The sequence below is a fragment of the Strigops habroptila genome, chromosome 13 (assembly GCF_004027225.2).
Source record: "Strigops habroptila isolate Jane chromosome 13, bStrHab1.2.pri, whole genome shotgun sequence".
In the NCBI taxonomy this organism is placed as follows: Eukaryota; Metazoa; Chordata; class Aves; order Psittaciformes; family Psittacidae; genus Strigops; species Strigops habroptila.
This window is the reverse complement of record NC_044289.2, coordinates 16,034,215-16,058,536: the sequence shown is the minus strand read 5'-3', so window position 1 is coordinate 16,058,536 and position 24,322 is coordinate 16,034,215. Positions and strand designations below refer to the sequence as shown.

General features: G+C 67.7%; 6 protein-coding genes across 12 annotated transcripts; 4 read left to right on the top strand and 2 right to left on the bottom strand.

Annotated features, from left to right (window-relative positions):
• The first annotated feature begins 66 nt into the window (after window positions 1-66).
• Window positions 67-5,387, top strand: PLTP (phospholipid transfer protein). Of its 2 annotated transcripts, XM_030502588.1 has the most exons (17): window positions 79-673; window positions 1,392-1,544; window positions 2,113-2,234; window positions 2,383-2,482; window positions 2,555-2,683; window positions 2,784-2,939; window positions 3,113-3,176; window positions 3,288-3,351; window positions 3,434-3,525; window positions 3,639-3,815; window positions 3,971-4,030; window positions 4,114-4,275; window positions 4,423-4,490; window positions 4,568-4,610; window positions 4,723-4,786; window positions 4,861-4,937; window positions 5,039-5,387. In XM_030502588.1, exons 3-17 carry the CDS (start codon window positions 2,120-2,122, stop codon window positions 5,177-5,179), a joined length of 1,512 nt encoding a protein of 503 aa, XP_030358448.1. In that variant the 5' UTR covers window positions 79-673; window positions 1,392-1,544; window positions 2,113-2,119; the 3' UTR covers window positions 5,180-5,387. The 2 variants fall into 2 exon arrangements, with proteins under 2 accessions (XP_030358447.1, XP_030358448.1); XM_030502587.1 differs by having other exon boundaries at window positions 67-1,544.
• A 305-nt stretch (window positions 5,388-5,692) lies between these two features.
• CTSA (cathepsin A) lies at window positions 5,693-11,997 on the bottom strand. Of its 3 annotated transcripts, none has more exons than XM_030502591.1 (15): window positions 11,980-11,997; window positions 9,516-9,679; window positions 9,327-9,438; window positions 9,164-9,214; window positions 8,829-8,915; window positions 8,592-8,747; window positions 8,167-8,258; window positions 7,782-7,866; window positions 7,557-7,648; window positions 7,262-7,340; window positions 7,001-7,149; window positions 6,853-6,928; window positions 6,685-6,774; window positions 6,462-6,563; window positions 5,693-6,356 (listed from the first exon to the last, which is right to left on the bottom strand). In XM_030502591.1, the coding sequence occupies exons 2-15, from the start codon at window positions 9,677-9,679 to the stop codon at window positions 6,273-6,275; spliced, it is 1,419 nt and encodes a 472-aa protein (XP_030358451.1). In that variant the 5' UTR covers window positions 11,980-11,997; the 3' UTR covers window positions 5,693-6,272. The 3 variants fall into 3 exon arrangements, with proteins under 3 accessions (XP_030358451.1, XP_030358452.1, XP_030358450.1); XM_030502592.1 differs by lacking the exon at window positions 11,980-11,997 and adding an exon at window positions 9,963-9,971; XM_030502590.2 differs by lacking the exon at window positions 11,980-11,997 and adding an exon at window positions 9,903-9,962.
• On the top strand, window positions 9,981-13,423 carry NEURL2 (neuralized E3 ubiquitin protein ligase 2). Its single transcript, XM_030502598.1, has 2 exons — window positions 9,981-11,016; window positions 13,114-13,423. Exons 1-2 carry the CDS (start codon window positions 10,365-10,367, stop codon window positions 13,227-13,229), a joined length of 768 nt encoding a protein of 255 aa, XP_030358458.1. The 5' UTR covers window positions 9,981-10,364; the 3' UTR covers window positions 13,230-13,423.
• Window positions 13,424-14,220: 797 nt separating this feature from the next.
• ACOT8 (acyl-CoA thioesterase 8) lies at window positions 14,221-18,033 on the top strand. Its single transcript, XM_030502597.1, has 6 exons — window positions 14,221-15,906; window positions 15,993-16,129; window positions 16,397-16,622; window positions 16,873-17,030; window positions 17,365-17,556; window positions 17,647-18,033. The coding sequence occupies exons 1-6, from the start codon at window positions 15,644-15,646 to the stop codon at window positions 17,763-17,765; spliced, it is 1,095 nt and encodes a 364-aa protein (XP_030358457.1). The 5' UTR covers window positions 14,221-15,643; the 3' UTR covers window positions 17,766-18,033.
• A 375-nt stretch (window positions 18,034-18,408) lies between these two features.
• On the bottom strand, window positions 18,409-20,557 carry SNX21 (sorting nexin family member 21). 4 transcript variants are annotated; one of them, XM_032920273.1, is made up of 4 exons: window positions 20,499-20,557; window positions 19,973-20,259; window positions 19,727-19,884; window positions 18,409-19,461 (listed from the first exon to the last, which is right to left on the bottom strand). In XM_032920273.1, exons 2-4 carry the CDS (start codon window positions 20,244-20,246, stop codon window positions 18,790-18,792), a joined length of 1,104 nt encoding a protein of 367 aa, XP_032776164.1. In that variant the 5' UTR covers window positions 20,247-20,259; window positions 20,499-20,557; the 3' UTR covers window positions 18,409-18,789. The 4 variants fall into 4 exon arrangements, with proteins under 4 accessions (XP_032776164.1, XP_030358455.1, XP_030358454.1 ...); XM_030502595.1 differs by having other exon boundaries at window positions 19,734-19,884; window positions 20,499-20,556; XM_030502594.1 differs by adding an exon at window positions 19,575-19,585 and having other exon boundaries at window positions 19,973-20,518.
• A 2,298-nt stretch (window positions 20,558-22,855) lies between these two features.
• Window positions 22,856-24,130, top strand: TNNC2 (troponin C2, fast skeletal type). Its single transcript, XM_030502600.1, has 5 exons — window positions 22,856-23,018; window positions 23,120-23,263; window positions 23,343-23,457; window positions 23,701-23,837; window positions 23,916-24,130. Exons 1-5 carry the CDS (start codon window positions 23,009-23,011, stop codon window positions 23,945-23,947), a joined length of 438 nt encoding a protein of 145 aa, XP_030358460.1. The 5' UTR covers window positions 22,856-23,008; the 3' UTR covers window positions 23,948-24,130.
• The last annotated feature ends 192 nt before the right edge of the window (window positions 24,131-24,322 follow it).

The window sequence follows — 24,322 nt, the reverse complement described above, 5'->3', positions numbered from 1 at the left end:
CGCGCTCCGGCCGGGGAGGGGGCGCATGCGCGGCGGGAGGGGGTAGCGGGGGGCGCGGCGCCATGTTGGGTGTGAGGGGCCGGGCCCGCCCCGGGCAGGGCCGCGCCGCCGCCGCTGTTGGGGGCCGGCAGCGGTCACTGCGCCCGGCTCGGCCCTGCCGCCGCGGGCGGGTCCCGGCGCGGCGCGGGCGCGGGCGCGGCCGCCGACAAAGCGCCTTTGAAGCGGCGGCGCCGGGGCGGGGCCCGCGGCGGCAGCGGCTCAGCGGGGCCCGTGGCGGGGCTTCCGCCGGGCCCGGGCGCGCCGCGTCCCCCTGCCCGCCGCGGGACCCCGCACGCCCGAACACGTCCCCGCTGGGGCAGCGCCAGCCTGGCCGCGGTGCCGCCGGTACCGGGCTGTGCCCCGCGCGGCGCTGAGCGGCTGCCCCTGGGCAGCGGCGGCGCTCCCTTGTCACTGCGGCCCCACGGGGCTGCCCTGCCTCCGGGCGCGCTGCGGTGCGTGCCCAGCCGTGGGGCTGTCACCTCCGCGGTGGGGTCCTGTCCGGCCCGTTCCCCCGCGCCGCCCCGCTTCCCGCGGCTCCTGCCCGCGCCGCTCGCGCTCCCGCGGGTCCTGCCCCCTGCTCCCGGCGCGGCGGGGTCAGCGCAGGAGTTAATGCTGGCGAAGCAGTTCTGGAGGGGTAAGTGCTGTGTAAGCACTAAGTCTCCCCAGAGCCTCCCTGTGCTGGGTGCGAGCCCCGCGGCGCTGCCCGGCTCCGCTGCCCGCGGCGCAGATAACCCCCGGGGCACAAAGCGCCGGCTCAGACCGACCCCTGCGTGCGGGGGGCCAGCGGGGCCGGGGGCGGGTGAAGGGCTGTGAGGGCAGGGGCAGCTCTCCCTCGCTCTGGGCTGGCTGCTTGTCGGGCGGGATGGAGCAGGACGGCAGCCCCGGTGCTGCTGGGGAGCTTCAGCAGTGCCTGTCACGGTGCCATGAGTGCCGGCAGCGAGCTGGGCACGTCCCGCAGCCCCCGAGCGGCCCGGGTAGCGGCTGCTGCACCCCGCAGCACCGGCGGCTTCTCTGCCTGGGGCTCGCGTCGCAGATGAGCATGAACCAGACTCCGCCGGCACCCCAGAGCCTGAGCTGGGCTCCAGCCCGGGGCCGGAGCTGGCAGAGGGCGGCTGGGGGGAAGTTGGCACCAGCAGAAGCTTCCTGATGCAGCCGGGGGGGGCTGCCCCGGCTGACGGACCCCCAGTCCCCGCGTGCTCCGTGTCCGCCGCGGGGCGCGGCGGCCGCGTGTGCGGGAGCTGCGCCCGCGGCGGGGGGGCTGTGCCCGCGGCGCTGTCCCTGCCCGCCCTGGCAGGCAGCCGGCGCGGCGAGCCCGGGACCCGCATCCTCCCCGTCCCGCTGTCTCCTCCCAGCTGTGGGCTCGCAAGGAGTGGCCGCTGGTGGGCTGTATAAAGGCAGAACCGCAGCCAGCGCTAAAGAAACTCCTGGAGCTCCTGGTGCTCTCCCTCCGTCCCTGCACGTGATCCAGCTTCCCCGCGCCAGGGGAGCCGAGGACAAGCCTCACTGTAAGTACCCGAACCGAGCCGGGCTGTACCGCGGCCCCCGGCCCCCCGCACTTGCCTTGTGAGAACCGGGGTCAAGGGTGGGGGGAGCCCCAGAGTGTCCCCCCGTCCTGCAGGAGCTCTGCCTGTTGCTGCTGCCCAGCCCAGCCCCGGGCCCGCAGCCCATCCCCGCAGCGGGGCTGGGGGGGCTGTGGGGCTGCCCCTTTCCCCGTGGGGTGCCGGGGCTCCCCGCAGCAGCAGCTCACAGCCTGTGCCTTGCTCTGCAGGGCTGGGGCTGTGAGCTGCTGGGGCTGCAGGAGCCAGCTGTTCGCAGGGGACATGAGACCCCACGGGGTCCATGCTGGGGCTTGTGTGCAGACCCCGGGTGGAGGCTCTGCCTCTTGCGGGCTGCTCCTCTCTGGGGGTTCAGTGATGGGGGTCTGTGCAGCACCAGGAGCTGCGGGTGTTCTTGGGCCGTCCCCTGCCCGGGGGCTGTGGGCAGGTCAGGCAGCAGCTGTGTCCCTCCCAGCGGGGCCGGTGCCCCCCTGTGTCCCTCCAGCCCACCCGTGCTGACCCTCTGCTCTGCCTGCAGGTACGAGATGGCTGCCGGCGGCCGCCTCCTCCTCCTCTTCTTCCTCCTGCCCTGGCTGGTCACCGCCTCGCACAGCCCACCCGGCTGCAAGATCCGGATCACCTCCAAGGGGCTGGACCTGGGTAAGGGGCGCCGGGACCTGGGCAGAGGGAGGTTGGGTCACGGCCTGGTTGGGCTCTGCCTGTGCTGCACACACAGGGTGGCCGGGGCAATGGTGCTAGGGGGAGCACAGCCTGGCTGTGGCCAGCCCGGGCTCCCTTTGCTTTGCAGTGAAGCAGGAGGGGCTGCGCTTCGTGGAGCAGGAGCTGCAGAACATCACAGTGTCAGACCTGCACGGGAAGGAGGGGCAGTTCCACTACAACATCAGCCAGTGAGTGCTGCCCGCTGCCTGCAGCTCCCCGTGCCCATCTGTCCATCCCACCGGCTCTGTCCCTCCTTGCAGGGTCAAGGTGATGGACCTGCAGCTGGCGTTGTCAGACCTGCACTTCCAGCCGCAGCAGCACCTCGTCTTCAACATCAACAACGCCTCCATCAGCCTGCGCTTCCGCAGGCAGCTGCTCTACTGGTTCTTGTGAGCCTCCTCCTGCTCCCGCTGCTCCGGGCACCAGCCTGCACCCGGCTGTGCCCCCTGGATGCTGTGGGCTCCTCTCATCCTCTTTTCTCGCTTCCAGCTATGACATCGGGTCCATCAATGCCTCCGCAGATGGTGTCCACATCCACACGGTGCTGCAGTTGGCCAAGGACAGGGCCGGGCGCCTCAAGATCTCCAACATCACCTGCAATGCCTCCATTGCCAGGATGCACGCAGGCTTCTCCGGCACGCTCAGGTACACCCGACCTCACTGCAGCAGCCCTGTCCCTCTGCCAGGGCAGCTCTGTCTGTGCCCGGCTTCCAGACTTCCCCTTCTGCACCCTCGGACCCTCCCAGGCTGTGTGCTCACACGGAGCTGGAGCCACAGGGGAAGGCAGGCAGCTGCAGAGCTGCTGTTGTGTTCTGCAGGAAGGTCTACGAGTTCCTGAGCACCTTCATCGTCACAGGGATGCGCTTCCTCCTCAGCCAGCAGGTACAGCTCGGTGCACGCAGGCGATGGGGGACCCCAGCCTTGCCCTGCCTCGCAGCAGCAGGAGGGTTGGGTCCTCATCCAGAGCTCTTAGCCCAGCCCCTTGCCTTTCAGATCTGCCCGTCGCTGGAGCATGCCAGCCTGGTGCTGCTCAACTCCGTGCTGGACACGGTGCCGGGTGAGTGTCGCTGGGGCAAGGGGCCGGAGCTGGGCGTTGGGCTGCCCGCGGGCACGGTGACAGCAGCACGTCCTCCCGGTAGTGAGGAATTACGTGGACGAGCACATCGGGATTGACTACTCCCTCCTGCGGGATCCCGCCGTCTCCGTGGACACCCTCGACCTAGACTTCAAGGTGAAGGCTGGATCCTGCCCTGCTGAGAGCGGCTGTGCTGGCTGCAGGCTGGGCACCACGGGGCAGCCTGGGCTGTGCTACAGCTACAGAAACCTGTCCTGTTCTCGGCCCAGGGCATGTTTTTTCCGCGTGCAAGAGAGAACCAGGAGCTGGAGAACCACGCGGTGGAGCCGGTGATTAAGGAGACCGAGCGCATGGTCTACGTCGCCTTCTCCGAGTACTTCTTTGACTCGGCCATGCACGCGTACTTCCAGGCGGGCGTGCTCGCCATCGAGCTCGAGGGGGAGAAGGTAAAGCAGTGCGGGACACCCGGCTACACCAGGTAGCTCTCTGCAGATAGGCAGGAGGGAGGGCTGGGCTCTGCCCACAGAGCAGATGAGGGAGCAGCTCTGCTGGGTCAGCAGCGACTGCTCGTTCACCCTCGGGTGGTTCATCCTCCCTGCAGGTGCCCAAGGACCTGGAGGTTTTGCTGAGAGCCACCTTCTTCGGGACCATCTTCATGCTGGTGAGAGGAGCACGTGGCTGGGGGGGAGGCACAGGGCAGAGCCCGGCTCCCCTCCCTGCCCGTGGCTCACCTGCCCTCCTCAGAGCCCCACCGTGGATGCGCCCCTGCGGCTGGTGCTGCAGGTCTCGGCTCCCCCCCGCTGCATTATCAAACCCTCGGGCACCTCCGTCTCCGTCTCTGCCTTCCTCAACATCTCGCTGGTGCCGCCGGGCCGCCCGGCTGTGCAGCTCTCCAGCATGGCCATGGTGAGCGGGGGCCCCCTGTGCAGCCGCCCCAGTGTGCATGGAACAGCGTTTCCCAGCCCGCATGGAAGGCTGCGGTGTCCCAGAGCAGAGGGACGGCGGGGCTGGGAGCGGCACCCAGGGCTGCGGTTCACCCTCCTCTCTCCATAGGAGACAAAGCTGAGCGCCAGGGTGTACCTGCAGGGGAAGGCGCTGCGCGTGCAGCTGGACCTGCGGCGGTAGGGCCCGCGCGGGGCGGTGGAGGCTGGGGGAGGGTGGCCCCCGCGCCCCGCTCACGCCCGGTTCCCCCCCGCAGGTTCCGCATCTACTCCAAGCAGTCGGCGCTGGAGTCACTCGCGGTGAGCGGCCGCGGCAGCCCCCGCCCGGGGCACAGGACACCCTCTGAGCCCCCCAGCACCGAGCAGGGCCCGGGCTGCTGCCGCTGCCTCACCCAGACCCCTCTCCCCGCAGCTGTTCTCGCTGCAGGCTCCTCTGAAGACGCTGCTGCAGTTGACCATCATGCCCATCATTAACGGTAGGCACCAGCGCTGCCCGTGCAGGGCCTGGGGCAGTGGGACTCGGCTTCACTGCGTCTCTCACTCCCTGCAGAGAGGACTAAGAAGGGGGTGCAGATCCCACTGCCAGAAGGCATGGACTTCACCAAGGAGGTGGTCACCAACCATGCGGTACGAGAACAGCCTGGGCTCCCGCGGCAGGCACAGGGACTGTGTCCTGTGGGGCAGAGCCTGTTCCCACCCCCTCATGCTAATTCTCTCTCCCCTCGCAGGGATTCCTCACCGTGGGAGCTGATCTCCACTTCTCCAAGGAGCTGCGGGAGGTGATTGAGAAATACCGTCCGGTGCCCACAGCCACTGCCCACCTCAGCTCAGAGCCCACAGCACCCAGCGTGGAGCCCCCCCTGCTCTAGCGCTTCTCCACATTCGCTCCTTCACCGCGGACCGAGGGCAGATCCCGGGCTGGACCCGTAGACTGTAGGTAGGAAGCAGCTTCCCCGGTCCCGCTGGCACGTCCTGCAGGGCCCCATGCCCTGGTGGGTAGCAGCAAGGCGGAGACGGATGCTCTGGGAAGCCCTGCTGCTCCCCTGCTCCTCACACTAATAAACCATGCGACTCCAACCCCTGTGGCCTTGTTGTCTGGAGGATGTGCCTGTGCTGTGCATGGGGAGAGGTGGAGAAGGAGGCAGCCATGCTCCAGAGGCAGAGGGGCTCAGGGCAACTGCACCTCCCTGCTCTTGTAGGTGGCCCATTTCCAGGCCTCAGTGACCCCGAGCAGTGGAGGGTTCAGAGAACACAGACCCTGGCCCCCCAGCACAGCGTGTCAGCACTCACCCCTGCGGCACCCTTGGCACATGGTGGTACTCACTAGAGAGCAGAGGCGAAAGCAAAGCGGGGGCAGCAGAGCAGTGCGAGGAGCTGGGCAATGAGGAGCAGAACCACCTGGTTCAGAGTTTATTGCAAGTTCCCAGAGCACTGTGTGCCCCAGGCAGGGAGCGGGCAATGGGATTGTCGTTGTGGAATGCCTCCTGCAGTGGGATCAGAGGTGGGAGTGGGTTGGGAGCAGACAGCCCTGCAGGAGCTGCCCACAGGTGCCGCCTGGACTGTGCTTTCCTAACGGGGCAGCTGCCTCGGAGCCTGCCCAGGGCTCTGCGTGCAGCGGCAGAGGGAAGTGTGGGGCTGCCCCGGCCCGGGGGGGAAGCAGCTGCCACCCCAGACAGGGAAGAGGCGACACAGGAAGCCACATGAGAGGCAGCGGCTGCAGCAGGGGCACAGCTCCTCACCCAGCGAGAGCAGAGCCCCTGGGGCTGCTCCCCCCACCTGCAGGCTCCATCCTCAACCCCGGGCTGGTGCAGGAGCCCCAGGGGCTGCAGCAGGGGCGGGCGTGTGGTGCAGGAGCCCCAGGGGCTGCAGCAGGGGCGGGCGTGTGGTGCAGAAGCCCAGGCGCAGCTGCGGTGGGGCTGTGCGGGAGGTGCCAGGGGCAGCCGGGTGCTGCCTCCACTGCTCTTAGTACGGCTCGTTCCTAATGAAGCGGCTGAACATGGTGAAGGCAGCGAGTGGCCGGTCCGTGGGCACCATGTGCCCGGCTCCCTGCGGGAAACGTGCGGCAGCAGGTCAGCCACAGCCCAGCCAGCACGGCCCCGCTCAGGCTGCAGCACTGGCAGCCCTGCCCTCCCCCGAGCCCCGCAGCCTTACCTTGACAGTGAGGAAGGCAATATTGGTAAATTCCTTCACGAAGCCCCCAATCTGGTTTTCACCTCTTTCAGTGTAGAGCCAGGGCCGGCGAGCCACCTGAACCTGGGAGCAGTGCAGTACCCTCAGTGCCCACTGCCCTCGCCACAGCCAGCCCCAGCCCACAGCCAACTGCACAGCCCAGAGCTGGTGACCAGCCTGGCCCGGGCCTGCGCTGCCCATTTACCTTCTGGCACAGGGAGTCCACAAACCACTCGTCCCCAAGGAAGTTGCAGGCCATGTCGACGTCCCCGTTGTACACCAGGATCCGGTATTTCTGTGGGGCAGAAGGAGGGTGAGTGTTCTGCAGCTCAGCAGAGCCGGTCCCAGGGCCCAGTGCCTCCCCTGCACGCACCGTGGCTCCGAGCAGCTTCAGGTACTGGTCGTTCATCTGCATGTAGAGGCGCTTGTAGCCACGGTTCACCTCAAAGCTGCGGAGGAAGTGTCGGCATCAGGCGGCCGCCAGCACTGGGGCTGGTCCCTCCCACCCGGAGCTCACTCACCTGCAAACCTGCCACTCCGGGGCCTCGGGGGAGATGTGCAGAGCCTTCCGCACCTCCGGCGCGTTCAGGTACACGCTGATGTCTGTGGAGTTAGTGCAGGGCGGGTCCATCCGCACCTTATTGCGGGCTACCGGCATCCGGAACAGGTTCTGGGAGAGCCAGGAGAGCCCCTGCCACAGCAGCACCCGGCGCTGCCCACGGCGGTGGCTGGCCTCTGCCCCCTCCTGCCCCCCCGAAGACACTCGCAGCCCCGCAGCTCACCTGCCGCCAGGAGAACCTCATCGGCATCCGGATGAAGGAGTTGCCCAGGTCGTGTGTGATGAGGTAGTCACTCTCATACCTGCAGCCGGAATGATGTAGGACAGGCTGAAAGCTCTGGAGGAGCAAGAGCTTGGGGCCCTCCCTGGGGGAATCCTCGACAGCAGCCAGGCGAGGTCTACGTGCCCCAGCAGGACCCGAGCCCAGCCCACCCCTTCCCAGTGCCAGCCAGGACCCGACACACAGCAAACCAAACCAAGCCAGCGCCAGAGACGCGCTTCCCTGGGCCCACTCTCACCTCATGCCCCCGGGGACTCCGCCATCACATGGCGCGTACAGGTTGTAGATGTTGAGGCCGGACTCCTCCACAATCTGAATCATCTCCTCCATCTGCAACGAGCCGCGAGAAGGGTTTGGGACTCCGCAGGATGCTCCAGGGTCCGTGGGCCCAGGCAGAGCCAGGTGGGTGCTGCCCACAGACACCAGTGCAAGGCACGTGCTCGGGGGCTGCAGCTCCCCTCACCTTGAGCGTGCAGTTCAGGTTGGAGTTGTCGTGGAAGTTGCACTTCTCCTGGGAGCAGCAGAAGGTCTGCAGGTCTTTCCACAGCCTGTAGGCAGAGACCAGGGTCTTGGACCGCGCTGCCCAGATGGCAACACCAACGCAAAGCCATCAGCTGTGGCTACAGCAGCGCTGCACACTCCCTGCCCTGCTGCTGCACAGCATGTGGCTCAGCTGGTGCCCTGTGTGCCCACGGGAGTTGCCCGTGACAAGGGGCCATCTCCACAGCCCGGCTGCTGGCCCAGGCCAGGAGCTCCCCCTGTCCTGCACACCATTGACCCAGCCAGCCCCGGCCCACTCGCACAGGAATGGCACATCCAGTGGCTCACCACCCCCCCACGCTTCTTACTCGGTCCCCAGCAGGCCGTGGTAATAGGCAAAGTAAACCAGGGAGTTGTCATTGATCTCATAGGATGAGAGGCCGTTTCCCACAGCGATTCCCTGCGAGGCAAGAAGAAAACAACTCTGTTGTGTTCCAGCTCCCCACAGGGCAGCCGCAGGCAGCCGGCAGGAAGCAGATGCGGCTCTGTTTACTGCACGGTGGGAACAGGGAGGGTCAGGGGTGCCTGAGAACACTCCCTGGGTCCCGCACAGCCAGGCCGGGCACGTCCGCAGCAGCCGCTGCCAGCGCCAGCACAAGATGAAAGGCTGCGGGGCCGGTCCTGCCCCACGCCCTGGGGGGAGCCCCGCATGCCCGTCCCCACCCCAGCACCGCGGCGAGGCTGTGCCAAGCCCCTGCTCAGGCTGGGCTGGCAGCAGAGCCCTGTTGCTCACCTTCAGGTTGAGGCTGGGGTCCTGCATCACCCACTCGGCCAGCGTGGGGATGTAGATTCCCCCGTAGCTCTCCCCCGTGAGGTAGAGATCGTTCTTGCAGTACTCGGGGAAGAGCCGAAGGAAGTCCTTCAGTGCCAGGTAGTTGTTGTGAGCAACCTGCAGGGCAGAGGGGCCGGGTCACCAACAAGGCAGGACCCCCGCGCCGGGCCGAGCCCCTCCAGCAGTCCCATCACTCGCCTCCGTGTCGTTCGTGGCATACTTCTTGTCATCGGAGTATGAGAAGCCGACGCCAGCGGGGGACTCCAGGTAGAGCACGTTGGCAATCTGCAGGGAGAGCAGAGGAGCGGGAGGTCAGAGGATCTACTGCTCTCCTGCTCCTGGCTTGCCATCAGCAGCACCTACGGGTGCCCGGCCTGGCCCAGGGCTCCTGCCAGGTCTCGACAGCAGACTTGAGAGGAGAGTGAGCCAGGCAGGGGGGCTGCAGGATGGGCTCCATGGCACGGGCAGGAGGAACCAGCTCAGGGCCACCCTCTACCCTCAGCCGTTGGTGGTAGCAGCGCCTGTGCCCGTACCTTGTTCCAGGCATAGTCGTTGTACTTCAGCGTGACTCCGTCGGGCTGGACCTGGGGAGGCAGAAGGCAGTGACCAAAGGGCACAGCCAGCCTGGCTCCGGCGGGATGGCTTGTGCTGCACAGCCCGACAGCCCCCAGCCGCAGGACAGCTGCGACTACTGACCAGGAAGGGGCCATGCTCCTTCAGGAAGCCCTCCATGGAGCTGCAGCCGGGGCCCCCGTTCAGCCACAGCACCAGGGGGCTGCTCTGGGGGTTGCTCTGGGCCTCCACGAACCTACAGACACCCGGCTGTAAGCGCCCGTTCAGCGCCTGCCCTCGCCCCGGGCAGATCCCGGCCCCGGCCGCACGTACCAGTAGTGCAGGCGCTTGCCCGGCCCGGCGCAGAGGTAGCCCGAGAAGTGCCGGAAGGACGGCTGCTTGCCCAGCCCGGGCAGGAAGGTCACCTCATGGTCCCGGGGGGCAGCCCGGCTCAGCCCCAGCAGCAGCGGCAGCGCCAACAGCAGCACCGGCCCCATCTGCGGGCGGCGGGGCAGAGAGGTCGTGCCGCTGCCGGCCGGGAACGGCCCCGGGAACGGCCCCGGCAGCGTTCCACGAACCGCTCCGGCTGCCCCCGGCCCCGCACCGGCCCCGCTCCCCCGGTGCCCGGTCCCTCCCGCCCGCCCAGCCCGGCCCGGCCCGGCCCGCCCCGTGCCGCCCCCAGCCCGCCCGTCCCGTCCGGCCGGTGCCGGTCCCGCTGACCCCCGCGGCTCCCGGCGCGGCTCCCGCAGGCAGCAATACCAGCAGGCACATGACACCCACCCATATGACCTCCCGCGATCACGTGAGCAGGGTGGGGCCGCTCGGCGGCCAATCGGCGCCCCGGGGGCGGCCGCTCCCTGTCCTGGTCCGGGCGGCACGTGGGGCCGGCACCGGCACCGGCAGAGCCGCGGCGGGACGGGCCCTGCAGCCGCGGCACAGCGCGCACGGCCGGACATCGATGGGCACGGCCGGTGCCCCCCCGGGCAGCTCCGGCCCGCCCCGGGCAGGCTCTGCGTTGGGCACCGCTGATGCTGGCGGGGCCCGGCTGCCCCTGGTAGCCACGGGACACCCCCCCTCCCCGCGGCACTAGGACCCCTCCGGGCCCCGCGCCCGTCCCTGTCACCGCCCCGCGGCAGCTGTGACCGATGGGGAGGGTTATAAATAGGCACAGCGGCGCCGGCGATGGCTGCGCGCTTCCACCGCGTCCACGGCGCCAACGTCCGCCTAGACAGGACCCGCACACGGGCCACGCGCGTGGAGAGCTTCGCCCACGGGCTCTGCTTCAGCCAGGAGCCGCTGGCGCCCGGGGAGGTGTTCCTGGTGGAGATCGAGGAGAAGGAGCTGGGCTGGTGTGGGCACCTGCGCGTGGGGCTGACAGCCCTCGACCCGCAGCACCTCGAGGCTGTGCCCGAGTACTCGCTGCCGGACCTGGTCAACATGGGTGACACGTGGGTGTTCGCCATCACCCGCAACCACAACCGCGTGGTGGTGGATGGGGAGGAGGCACGGGGCCCCCCCAGGGAGCCCTTCCTGTGCATCGAGCGGGTGAGGATCCCCCGTGATGTGCTGGTGGGGCGCAGCAGGCCCGGGCGCTACAGCCACATCCTGGACGAGCTGTACAGGACGAACGTGCTGCCCGCCACGGCCCGGCGCAGCCGCATCGGTGTGCTGTACACCCCGCAGCCTGACGGCACCGCCGACATGCACATCGTCATCAACGGCGAGGACATGGGGCCCAGCGCCCGGCACCTGCCCACCACCCGCCCGCTCTACGCCGTGGTTGACGTCTTTGCCTCCACCAAGAGCGTCCGTGTCATCCCAGTGGATTATGGCTGTAAGCACCCAAACCCTCCCGGGGTCACGGGACAGGAGCTGGGGGGGGGTCTGGGGGATCACTTCATAGTCCCCAACAGTGGGAGCATCAGAGAGCGGCACAGGGCAGAAGGACATGGGGCAGAGGGCACAGGAGAGCTCTGGACCCTACAGAGCACGGGTGAGACCCCACACTGCTGCTGATGGGCAGTGTCTGCTGGAAGCTCTGCCGCACTGGGCAGGGGAGAGCCCGCACCAGCAGTCGGGGCAGAGCCCGGCCTGGTCGCTGTTCCTGGGCTGAGCAATGGGGTGGGTATTCTGGGTTGCCCTGGACCAAGGGCTGTGGTGCCCCAAGCAGTACCGTGCTCATCCCCAGCTGCATGGACGGCCCTGACCAGAGCTCAGTGCTGGTGCTCACGTTGCTGCCTGTTGGTGTCCGTCGTGGTGCCTGGCCTCGCCCACGGCACGTGGCAACTGGAGCCAGGCGACATCCTGCTGGGCACCAAAACATCCGGCAGTGCCCGCCCGGGCACACGCTGTGCCCTGCGCCTGCCACGTGCCCTGTGTGGTGCCCTGGGCTGACACCCCGTGATGCCACCAGAGATTGGGCAATGGTTGGCGTCCCTCGGCCGGTACTGGTCACGGCTCTTACAAGGAGTCAGGCTCACAAGTGCTAATTAGCGCCCTAAATCAGCCGATGCTGAGGATGAGGTGAGACGAGGGGCAGGATGGGAGCTGGTGCCTGGGTGGTGGCTGCACTGACCACTGGGAGCCACCAACCGCGCCTCTACTGGTGCAGCCGTCAGCTGCTTCTGTCTCAAGGCTGGAATTTGGGATTCTCCCACCAGCTGCTGTGAGCCCGATTATCCAAAAACAGGGGTTAAATGTGCCCAACTGCCCAGGCTGTGCCCCGGGAGCGTGCTGAGGGTGACCGGCCCGAGCTACCGAAGGCAACCGAGGGCAAGTGATGTGCTGGAGCACGTACCTGTGGGAGAGCCGCTCCGTTGCACCGCAGCCACGGGCCGTGGATCCCTGTGAGCCCTGAGCCCCAGGCTGTGTTCCCGTGGCCGGCACAGGCACCGCTGCAGAGGCACAATCTGGCTTCCTCCCCTCCACTAAGATTTCAGTAGCTCTGGTTTGTGCAACACTTCCGCAGGGTTTAATATCAGTCCCAGTGTGTTTCTGTTCTTGGCCAGGGTCTGGTGGGTGAAGTGAAAAGCAGAAGTAGCAGCTGGTGACACACAGTGCATGGGGGGCAGGAGAGGCAAAGGGCATCTGCCACCCATCACCCAGCACTCGGCAGGACGCAGCCCCGCGCTGCCGAGGTGGAGATAACTGCTCCAGCCATCCAAAACCAGCCCCGCGGCTGGGAGCCAGGTGGGCACAGCGTGGTCCTGCTCAGCAGAGCCCTGCTCTGCCTGCTGTGAACCCCTGGAGGCACCGAGAGGGCTGGGTCCGCTCCGGCTGAGCTCAGTGCCCCGGGGAGCTCTCCTTTGGTTTGGAGGCTGTGGATGAACCAAGGCCCACGGGCTGCACCTGAGTCAGCTCTTGTTTAAACCTGAGGAGAGCCCTGGCCACAGGCAATTGCACCGCGGTGCTGAGCCACCAAGGGCTGCGGAGAGAGGAATCCCAGAGGGACGCGTGTCACAGGAGCAGGAACCAGGCAGAGCCGCAGGGGTGGCCACAGAACACGTCAAGGCGGTTGTCTCAAAGGCATCACTGCAGACACCCAGCAGTGGAAGCAGGCCAAGGAGCAGGGTGAAAGAGAGCACAGTGCAGGTGTGAGACCTGGGGAGCTGCTTGACAGCCCCCAGAGATGACAGATGCAAACAGCCATGGCAGCGTGTGGCTTGCCCTGCCACACGCCCCGTGTCCCAGCCCTGCTCCAAGCAATGGGAAGAGCTTCCCTGCACTGGGCCCTCGCGCTCCCGCCCCGGCCAGCGCAGCCAGCTCGAGCCCGGGGCAGGACGCTGCCACTCCTGTGGCAGAGAAACCCCACCACCGCGGCCCCAAGCCACCTTTGGGTGCCTCTGGGGAGCTGTGGGACCCGTCCCCTCCGCCCCCCGCACTCAGCCCCACCGGCCCGGCCAGTTCAGCGCCTTGTTTGTGTTGTCCCCAGTGCCGTCCCTGCAGACCCTGTGCCGGCTGGTCATCGAGAAGCACATCGTGCACCGCCTGGCCATCGATGGCCTGGACCTGCCCCCGCCGCTGAAGAGCTTCTGCAAACACGAGTGAGGTGTCGAGGGTGCCCCCCGGCTGCCCCCGCAGCGATAGGACCTGCACCCGCAGCTGCCCTCAGCGCTGGTGAGCACGGCACGAGCCGCCCAGCGGGTGGCACGAGAGCGTGTTGGAGGGACCTTCACCGCACCACAGGGTGGGTGTGCGGGTGGCACCGGGCAGAGCAGCAATAAAGTGCTTCCAGCCAGCGAGCGAGCGCGCTGCGGGGCTGGGGGTGCACGGAGCAACACGGGGGAGCGAGGGGGCAGCTGCCCCGCTCCTGTCTGGGGAGGAAGCTGCAGCTTTGGGGCATTTACTCCCCAGCCAAGGGGGTTTCCTTCCCCCTCCGTGTCGCAGCATTTCATGTGGCTGCAGGGCGCTGCCTTCAGTAAGGTGGGAGAGTCCCATCAGAGGAGAGCTCAGGGGCTGGCGCTGGGCTGGGACCCCCCATGCTTCAGCAGCCCACGAAGCTGAGCCTGTGACCCTGCTGGGCGCGGGTGCCTCGGGGCGGGGGCCGGGCGGAGCGCGGGAGGGCCCGGCCCGACGCTCACGTGGAGGTAAATCACAGGCGGGGGCTGGCCCCGGACGGGCAGTTTCGCTCTTGGGAAACATGTTTACCCTGTGAGGGATGAGCTGTTTCCTGCGGGGGATGGGGCGATGCCGCAGGGAAACCCGCAGCACCCCGGGAGCTGCACTGGCAGCAGCCGCAGCTCAAGCACATGCCTGTGGCCATGAGTGGGTCCCAGTGACCCGGTGCTGGCTGGGGGGGAGCCCAGCGCTCCCGAACCCCTCCCCAGGCCCTTTACCCTCCCGCAGTGCCGGTGCCAGGCGGGGACACAGGGTCGGAGCTGCACAGAGCAAGAGGCAGAGAGAAGAGCCCTCCAGAGTCAGACATGAGCCCACACATGCCAGGGGGAGATGGGGAGGGGGCAGGAGGCAGAGCCCTCCGGGCCTCTCTGCAGCTCAGCTGAGAGGTGAAACAAGCAGCTCCAAGTGCACAGACCAGCGTTTTAGGAAACACGACACTATATTTAGTCAGAGAGATTCGATAGTATCAGATAATGTTACAAAACCCTAAATCAAGAGGAAATCCCCAGCCACAGAGCAGTCCTGTTCCTGCGAGGGGCCGACCCTACCAAAACCAACACCTTAAAGCAGGAAACACCAACGCAACTTAGGCACAGCAATGGGGTGAAGTCTTCTACACCCCCCCCACATCCCAACCCGACAGGCTTTGGAGCTGCTGGCGCTGGAGCAGCCCTTGCTGCGAGCTCAGCGCCCGGGGGCCGGGGCTGGTTTCCCTGCCGCACCCGTGTTTAAAGCCTTTGCTCCGCAGCGCTGCGGTGACCCCCCTGCCTGCCCCTGCGCGTCGGGGGGCGGGTTCCCCTCGCTGAGGAATCGAGAGCAGCCGCCACAGACAGAGGGAGGGCGGCTGCGGCGCAGGGACGGGCCCAGCTCCGAGTGACTCGAGGCCCGTTTATCGGCTCCGTTGCACAACCCGGCGCAGCGGGATGACGGCGGGACCTGCGTAACTTCACCACAAGGCTTTACAGCACCGCCTCCACGCGGCGCCACCCGCGGCTCGCCAGGTCAGCAGCGGGGACACAACCAGTGCCACCGGGAGGTCCCGACCTCCCGGCCCAGTGCACCGGGATGAGCGGGCGAGGACGCTGCCCGTGGCTGCGCTCTGGAGGTTCACAGATGCCCCGCGGCCCCGCTCCCACAGCCCACAGGCCACCACGGAGCCGCCGCCCAGGCCCGGCGCGGTCTGCACCGACTGATCGGCCGCGGCACGTTCCGGGCCGGCTGCCGCCGCTACCGGGGAGAAGCATCCCGGCGTGCCCCGCTCTGACACCAGGCAGCGCGGGGTGTGCGTGGCTCCGGGGGCCCCCTGCCGGCCGAGCGGACACCCAGCATCCCGCCGGGACCGGCCCGACGCGGCCATCACACATCCTGGAGCGGAGAAGCCAGCGGCGTCCCGGAGGGGCGACTTCAGAGATCAGCCTCTGCAAGAGGCAGTGGTTGGAACCGGAGGCAGCACAACCCAGAGCTCGGCAGCAGATACCGGCTGCAGGAGGCCGAGACACAGCGGGCGGCGCCCGAACAGCCCCGATGGTGGAAGCGGCAACTGCGGGGCAGAACTGGGCGGGTTCTCCGGGGCGCGTTGCAGCCAAGCACGTACCGGCAGGCGCTGGGCTGGGGCTGGCCGAGAGCGCTGCATGGGCCTGTTGCCCCGGTGACACCGACACCCGGAGCAGGGCGGGGCGGGCCCACACGGCGCCGGCGCGGCGGTGACAGCTCCGGCCGCGGCCGCACTCCCGGCCCTGAACCGGCTGGACACCGCCCCCACCCTCGATGTGGCCAATCAGAGGCGCTCGTTCCGGATTGGCAGGAGGTGAGCCAAACAGCACAGCGCGTTCTGCCACGCCCGCATGACTGACACCGGGGAGGTCCAATCAGCTGGCGGGTGGGCGGTGCTTGCTGACTCGCCGCTCGGCGGCCGAATGTTGCCGCTGTCCGCGGCGCCGGTGGCGGAGGAGATGGCGGCGCCGGGAGACACCGGTGGGGCCGGCGCGGGGTTGGGGTCGGGGCCAGGATCGGGGTCGGGGTCGGGGCGGCCGCCGCCCGGGGACCTGCGGAGCGTGCTCATCACCAGCGTGCTGAACCTGGAGCGCCTGGAGCTCGACCTCTTCAGGTGCGCGGCGCCGCCGGGGCCGGGGCCGGGGCCGGGCAGCGCTCCCGCCGCCGCCGCTCTCACCGCCGCCGCCTTCTCCCCCGCAGGGGCCGGCACCACTGGGTGCCCGCCACGCAGCGCCTCTTCGGCGGGCAGATCGTGGGGCAGGCCCTGGTGGCGGCCGCCCGCTCCGTCAGCCGCGACGAGCAGGTCCACTCGCTGCACTGCTACTTCGTGCGGGCAGGTGGGCCGGGACCGGGGCGGGCGGAGCGGGGTGAGCGGGCCGCTGACCGGCGCAGGCCTCAGCGGGGCGGGGGGGCGGCTGTCAGCGCGCAGGGGCCGGGGCCGCCCGGTGACTCCCGCAAGGCTGAGCTGGGGCAGCGCAGCAGGGGCGGGGTGTGCGGCGCCGCCAGCGCGTCAGCCCTCGTGGCCCCAGGGCTTGGCCTCTGTAGGTCACGTCCCCTCTGCGGTGCTGGTGGCCCAGAGGCAGAATGTCCCTTTGCTGTCCCAGGGGACCCCAAGGTGCCGGTGCTGTACGAGGTGGAGCGGACCCGCACCGGGAAGAGCTTCTCTGCTCGTTCCGTGAAGGCCATCCAGCACGGAAAGCCCATCTTCACCTGCCAGGCCTCCTTCCAGCTCTCCCAGGGGAGCCCAGTGCAGCACCAGTTCACCATGCCTGCCGTGCCCCCCCCTGAGGAGCTGCTGACGCAAGAGGAGCTCATCCAGAAGTTCCTGCAGTGAGTGGGGTGGAAGGGGCACCCCGGGGATGCCATTCCTGCACCTGGGGCTTGGGGAGGTGCGGGGGCGAAAGCAGGCAGGAGAGGTTTGGGATGACTGCCCAAGGAATTCCCAAATACATGTGGGAAGGGAGCAGAGAGGCAGGACAGGGCAGGAGTGTGCCCCATGTGGCCCCAGGCTGAAGCCGCTGCCAAGGACGTGCCCTTGGCCTGCCTGGCACTAACCTCGCTTCTCTGTGTTGGTCTACAGGAATCCGAACTTGGCAGAGAGATACAGAAAGCACCTCACCAAGATTCAAGCTGAAGATGTGCCGATTGACATCAAACCCGTGAACCCGCCAGACACGTTCTGCTTGGAGCCGCAGGAGCCAAAGCAGTTCTTCTGGGTGCGAGCACGAGGTTACATAGGTGGGTCCTGCCAGGAGGGTGTTCGGCTGCCCCGCGAGCCAAGTGCTCGAGCTCAAGCTCGTGCTGCAGAGCACTCAAGGGTTGTGGTTCAGAGGCTGCCTGCACCTCGAGCCTGTGGATTTCCAGGCTGCGATGCAGGCGCAGGTGCCGCAGCACGGAGCAGTGCCCGTGTGCTGTGCTCAGCCATCACGGGCTTCCCCGGGGGCACGGCGAGGACAGCGGCTCTGGAGGAGCGTCTCGGTTGTGCCAGGCCCTCGGGAAGCAGAGCTGCTGGCTGAGGCTTCGCTGGTGCTGCAGCCACCCGCGGGGATGGGCAGAGCCGGTTGCTTTGCAGGAGAGACTGACATGAAGGTGCACTGCTGCGTGGCTGCCTACATCTCCGACTACGCCTTCCTGGGCACAGCCCTGCTCCCACACTGGCAGTACCACATCAAGTTCATGGTGTCCCTCGACCATTCCATGTGGTTCCATGCGCCCTTCCGAGCAGACCACTGGATGCTGTACGAGTGCGAGAGCCCGTGGGCTGGTGAGTCCTCACTGTGTCCCCCAGGCCCCGCGCAGCAGACGCCGGCTCTGCCCGCCCCAGGGCCTGTGGTCTGAGGGTCCCTCTCTGCAGGCGGGTGCCGGGCCCTCGTGCAGGGCCGGCTGTGGCGCAGGGACGGAGTCCTGGCTGTCACCTGCGCCCAGGAGGGAGTCATCAGGGTGCAGGAAATGCCAAACCAGAGCAAGCTCTAGCTGAGGAGCCCCACGTGCTGGGGCTTGGGCATGCTGAGAGGGGGACCTCGGGACCAAAACAGATGCGGCAAAGCAGGACCCAAGCAGCGGGAAGGAGCTCTGAAGCACGGGCTGGATACAGCACCATGGGAACGCTGGTGCTTGGGGCTCTCTGCGATGGATGGGGTCCCACAGAGGCGTCTGCTGTCACCAACTTCACGGCACAGAACTGTGCTATACGATCAGCACCTTTTACCTGCAATAAATACAGCTGTTGATGAACAGCTCAGCTTGGCCTCTGGAGTTTGTCCCCTTGGCACTGTGCTCATCCCAGGGAACCTCTCGGAGGGGAGGGCAGAAGGCGCTGGGGGTACCGGGCCGGCTCTGCCTCTGCAGCCAGTGAAAGTGCTACTACGGCACGCACAGCTTCTGCTTCCCCTTCTCACTTCTCCTGCCCTCGCTGTGCCCTGGCACCTCAGTCGTTGCTTCTGTTCATCCTTGTCTCCTCCCCAGCGCAGGGCTCAGGAGAGGGACTGGGGAAAGGGAGAGGATTGGAAGAGGGAGCAGGGAAAGGGAACAGGGCAGCTCCCACCTCAGAGTGGGCAGCATGAGGTGTCCCAGTGGTGGTGCCCACGGGGAGGTGAAGCTGAACAGACCCAGCAGGCACTTTGCTCTGCTTCCTACTGAGACTTTATTAAATAAAGTCCTTCTTATTATGCAAGTTTTATGGGAAGCTCCTGGCAAGAGCCCCGGATGTGCCAGACGCTTTCCCGCTCCCTTCTGCACTGCCAATATGACCCAGCTAAGGTGTCATCCGCCCCTGAAGCCCCTCGAGCCAGCTCCTGGCAGTGCCAGGGCCTTGGTGAGTGCCCGGCCCCACGGGACGGGACGATGAACCACAGAGAAAGTGCATTTTTGAGGCAGCTCCCGGGCATGGGCTGTGCTGCTGTGGGACTGCAGCGCTGCCTCCCTGCCCCATCCCACCAGTGCCACCACCCTCGCTGCTTCCCCCGTCCCTCCATTCACCACGGCACCAGCGGGATGCTCACTCCAGAGGCTCCTTGATGAGGCACTCCTTGAGGGTGGGCTGCTGCTGCAGGGGCGGCCCAGCCTCCCGCAGGTCCTGCAGCCGGGCCTCCGAGCGCCTCTTGTCCTTGCCCACCTTCCAGGCGAGGTGGACGTGTGCCTGCAGGAAGGGCCCCAGCAGCGGGTGGCTGCCCTGCGCCTCCAGCAGCTGCAGCGCCTGCTCACAGCACCCGTGGGCCTCACCGAGCTCATCCAGCTCCTGGTGGCAGACGGCGAGCCCCGCCAGCGTCAGTAGGAAGCGGCCGGAGCCGCAGGCCCCCAGCCGGTCCTGCAGCCGGTAGGCATTGGCCCAGGTAGCCAGGGCCTCGCGGTACATGCCGGTGCAGGTCAGGCGCTGCGCAGCCTGCAGGTCCTGCAGGAAGAAGAACTCGAGGAACTCGGGGGAGCGGCGGATCTCGGCGATGGAGTGCAGGTGGGACAGGAACTGCTCGAAGGCTCGGCTCCGCTTGGCAATGGTCTCGGCGGTGAAGTTCCGGTGCAGCCTCTTCCTGGGGAAGGCGATGCCAGCCATGTCGCAGCCGAAGCGGCAGCGCAGGCGGCGGTTCAGCTGCTCAAAGTCCGAGTAGCGCCGGGCGATGGCAGCAGGGGCCTTGTCAAACCGGCCGGAGCGGATCAGGTAGATGGTGTAGAGCTGTGGGGGGAGCCGGGTATCAGGCGGTGCTGCGGGCAGAGCCAGGAGCGTGGCCACGGCAGGGTCTGCCCAGGCGGGAGGGAGCAGCCGCAGCACCCATCAGTGATAGTTACCTGAGGCTCATCTGAGCCGCCAGCACCGTCCAAGCAGCACGGGGAAAGACAGAGAGAAATAAGCGCCAGCCCCGGGGGACCCCTGCCCTGGGGGGACAGGACCCGCGCCCGCCCAGCGTCACCCTGCGCCCAGCCCCGCCGGGCTCACTCACCACGTACTTGGAGGAGCGCTCGCTGACCACGCTGGCGCTGGTGACCTCAAAGAGCAGGCGCTGCGGTGCCAGGCTGCCCCGGGACCTGCGCCACAGCTCCTGCAGCTGCCGGGTCAGGAGGCTGCTGCCGCCTGCACGCTCGGGCACGGGGCCCCACTCTGCGCCAGGAGATGGGTGTCAGCCCGCGGCACCCACCATCACCGGGGCCCTCCCAGGATGCTGCTGCCCCAGCCCCACAGCACCTACCTCCATCCTCGGCACCCGCTGCCGCTGGCTGTGGCGGCTGCCCCAGCTCCTCTCCTGCACCTTCCTCCTCCTCCTCCTCCTTCTCCTCCTCCTCCTCCTCGTGGCTGGTGAAGCTCAGGGTGCCGCTGAGGCGCGTCGATAGCCCCTCGGTGTCATCCTCCAGCTCCGAGCTCTCTGGGCAGTCCTCGGCCTCAGTGCCACCGCACGCCCGCTCCTCCCGGCCGCCTTCACTGGACAGTGCGTGCCGCAGGCGGTGCAGGATGCGGGCGGCCATCCCGGCGGGCCGGCTGCCGAGGGGGTCACACCGGTCACCCCAACACGGCGGGACGGGGACTGCCGCCTCACCGTGCTCCCCACAGCGGCTCCGGCACCGCGGGCCCCGCGCGGGCCTGGGCTGGGACACCCCGGCCCTGGGACCCCTCAGCCCCGGGACCCCTCGGCCCCGGCACCCCCCGGTGCAGCCCCGGCCCCGCTCCGGCCCCACTCCCGCCCAGCGGAGCCGCGTCCCGCCGCGGCCGGTCCGTACCGCGCTGCGCGCGCCGGGCGGCGCCGAGCGATGGCCGCGGCGCGTACCGGGATCCTCCCTGCGCAGCTCCGCCTCCGCCGGGAACCCGGATCGCGGCGGCGGGGCCGGCACGGCCCGACCCCACCCGGTCACCGCTCCCGCTGGCCCCGCCCGCGTCCCCCCGCATCCCGGCGCCTGGCGCTGTGGGGTCCTGATGCCCCATCACCCCCATGTCCCTATTCCTGGTGTCCCATCACCCCGTGTCCCGGTGTACCATCACCCCAGTACCCGCAGCCGGCTCCCGGCTCCGCGATGCCGCGCCCCCGGGTCGGGTTGTTCCCCACTGCCTGGGATCCCCAGGCCCTCGCCCCGTCCAGTCTCTCCACATGCCCCGCGCGGCTCTGCTGCCTTATTTAGCGCCGTGCCCGCTCCTCCTTGCTGCTTCCTTGGGAATGTCTATTAATATCGAGGAACTGGCCCAGCTGCTGCCATCGCTCTGCCCCTGCTCGCCTGCTGCGCCCGGCTCCAGCACCCCGCACCCTGCCCGGGAACGTCTGGGGTCCCAGAGCTCCCCACGGCACCGGCGGGCCTGGGGGGGCTTCAGCACCCGGTGCCCAGTGGCACCAAACCCTCCCAACTCCTCCCTGCTGGCTGCAGGGCAGGGTGGGACACAGCAGGGGCTGCTCTGGTGCCATCCCCAGCATCCATCCAAGGAATGGGTGTCCCAGCAAAACCAGGAGCCAGAGAACCTCCTGGATGTCCCTGGCACTGGGACCTTGTGGGACAGGCTGCTGTTGGCCTGAACTTGCTGCAGCCTCCAGCTCACGTGCAACCCCCTCAGAGCACCACGGGGCACAGGCCACTTGGCCAACATGTCCCCAAGGCCACTAGCCACAGCTGGCCCTGGCAGAGGTGGCTGGCATGGGCAGCTCTGTGTGATGGCACAGCCTTCGAGGAGGCATCTGGGCAGATTTCCCACTCTCCCGGTGGCATGGGGAGACGGGGCCTTTTCTAGACCCAGGTGCCACTGGTGCCGGGGACACCATACCGCGGGGGGGGGGGGGGCACTCTCTGTGCCCTTCAGGGGCTTCATGGTCTGGGTCCACCTGGGGAACATTTCCTCATCTGGGGTGGGTGCTGCAACACAGCTCTGCTCTGACCCATCTGACCAGAAAATGGGGCTGAAGGAGGGGCAGAGGTGGTGGAACAAGACTGGAGCCCCCAGGGGCTTGTGGGGTAAATGTGACTGCGTCAGGAGGGGACTGTGTCAGGGGAGCCTGGCCCCGTCTAGGGATCCTGCCCCAGCAGGGCTGTGGGTTTGGCAGGGGAGGGGGGCAACAGTCCATACCCCTGTTACTGGGCAGGCGTCTGGGGTGGGGGAAGCCCTGAACCCCTCGTCTGGGTGATGCTGGTGGCTCCGGGGCTATTTTTAACCCCCTCCTTGCTGAGCTGCGCCGGGCGGGGGTGACGTGGGAGGGCAGAGCCGCCCTCCTGCCAAGGCTCCAGTGTCCCTCCCTGGAGGGCTTGAATTTCTATCCCAGCTCCAGACCCATGTTTAATCCCCAGCTCCTGGCCAATAACGCTTTGGCTAAATTAGGTAAAATGTGCCGGTTGCCAATGAGCGGGGCCGGATTGCCACCAGGGAGCTGATAGGCTGCTGGGGCCGAGGGGCCAGTGGCTGGGGGCACGCCACTCCGGTGGGATGCTACAAATTGGGGTGCCAGCGGCACCAGGAAGCTTCTGGGGGGTTCTGCTGTAGGAGGTGGTGACTCCCTCGGGGAGGGAAGCAGCAAAAATGCCTTCAATGGTAAGAGCTGCCGCGTGCTGTGTGCTGCATGGCATGTGCTGCGTGCCGGGGCGAGACCCGGCGAGGAGGGGGTGCTGGGTGTCCCAGGAATCGGGACTGCCGAGGTGCCTCCATGGATGGTAGCGGGGAGACAGAGCCCAGGGCTGGGCTGAGCACGGCAGGCAAGGGCACGGAGGTGTTGGGGCAGTGCAGGGTCCCCATGGACGTGCTCCGGGGAGGCTGTGCGGCTGCCTGGGGAGTGCAGGTGCGCGGGGACGCGGGTTCAGCCCCGGCCGGAGCTTGGGGCAGCCCTGTGGCGGCAGTGGCTGAAAGCCGAGCACTGGGTCATGGGACACGGCATCGCTGCGGCCCCGGCCTGCGCCTCCAGGAGAAACTCGATCGGGAGCGACAGGTGCTTGCGGCTGCGGCTTCACTGATCCCTATAAGGGGAGCTGAGGAGATCCCCAAAATAGCACTGCATGCCCAGGATGCCAAGGATGCACACAGGCCCCTGTGCCACGGAGGGGCCCGGGCACCCACTGCCACCAGAGGTGCCCGCTCAGTGCCAGAGCTGCCCCGGCACAGCACCGTCCCCCAGCTGCACATGGGTTCTACCTGCATCCTGTCCCGCTGGCCATGGTGTGCGCGGGGCTTCCCGGTGCACCGTGTGTGGCCACACTGAGCACGCTCCCGTGCCTTGCAGACGGACCAGCAGGCAGAGGCTCGCGCCTTCCTCAGCGAGGAGATGATCGCGGGTGAGCACAAGGGAGAGGGGCCAGACCAGGGCGAGGCACGGGGCCAGGCTCTGCCCCAGCACCATCTTGTGCGCTGCCCGGCACTGACTCCCTCCTCACAGAGTTCAAGGCCGCCTTCGACATGTTTGATGCTGACGGCGGTGGAGACATCAGCACCAGGGAGCTGGGGACGGTGATGAGGATGCTGGGCCAGAACCCCACAAAGGAGGAGCTGGATGCCATCATAGAGGAGGTGGACGAGGATGGTGAGCAGCCCTGGGTGCCAGGCGGGGTGTGCTGGTGCCAGGCGGGCAGCCTGACCCGCGTTCGGCTTCCTCCCCGCAGGCAGCGGCACCATTGACTTTGAGGAGTTCTTGGTGATGATGGTGCGCCAGATGAAAGAGGACGCCAAGGGCAAGTCTGAGGAGGAGTTGGCCAACTGCTTCCGCATCTTTGACCGGTGAGTGGCAGCGATGTGATGGCTGCCCTTTCCTGCCCGCAGGGGCAAGTGGGGCCACATAGGATCAGAATGGTTTGGGTTGGGAAAGACCTTAAGATCAACCAGTTCCAACCCCCTGCCATGGGCAGGGACACCTTCCACTAGACCATGTCGCCCAAGGCTTTGTCTAGCCTGGCCTTGAACACTGCCAGGGATGGAGCATTTACCATTTCTTTGGGCATTCCTGCCCTCACACTGCTGCAGGAATGCAGACGGGTTCATCGACATCGAGGAGCTGGGTGAGATCCTGAGGGCCACTGGGGAGCACGTCACTGATGAAGACATTGAAGACATGATGAAGGACTCGGACAAGAACAACGACGGCCGCATCGACTTTGATGGTGAGCGCCGGCCCTGGCTGAGCGTGGGTGCTGCACGCCCCGGCCAGGCCCCGGGCTGAGCACGCTGCCCTCTTGCAGAGTTCCTGAAGATGATGGAGGGGGTGCAGTAAAGGACCAGACATTCCTGGGGCCGGCAGCTGCGCCCAGCCCCTCTCCACCGGGGAGCAGCAGCTCCGCAGCGCCAGGCCCCCAGCCCCGGCTGCGCCCTGCCCTGCGTCGACCCCGCTGCCGTGGCCGAGCTTTTCCTCCGTGTGTGGTTTCAGTGTGATCCTCAATAAAAGGGGAGAGGCTCGAGCTGCTGGTGCGGAGCTCAACCAGGTTCACGTGGGGAGGGGGCTGCAGCCCCACGGCCCCTGCGCCGTTCCCCAGGGTGGGGATGTGGCGTGGGTGCTGCATTGGACACGCTCGCGCCGTGGGGCCATAGGGCAGCGCAGGGCCGCAGTTCCCACGGGTGGCTGGGCCAGCGCCAGCGCTGAGCTCAGAGT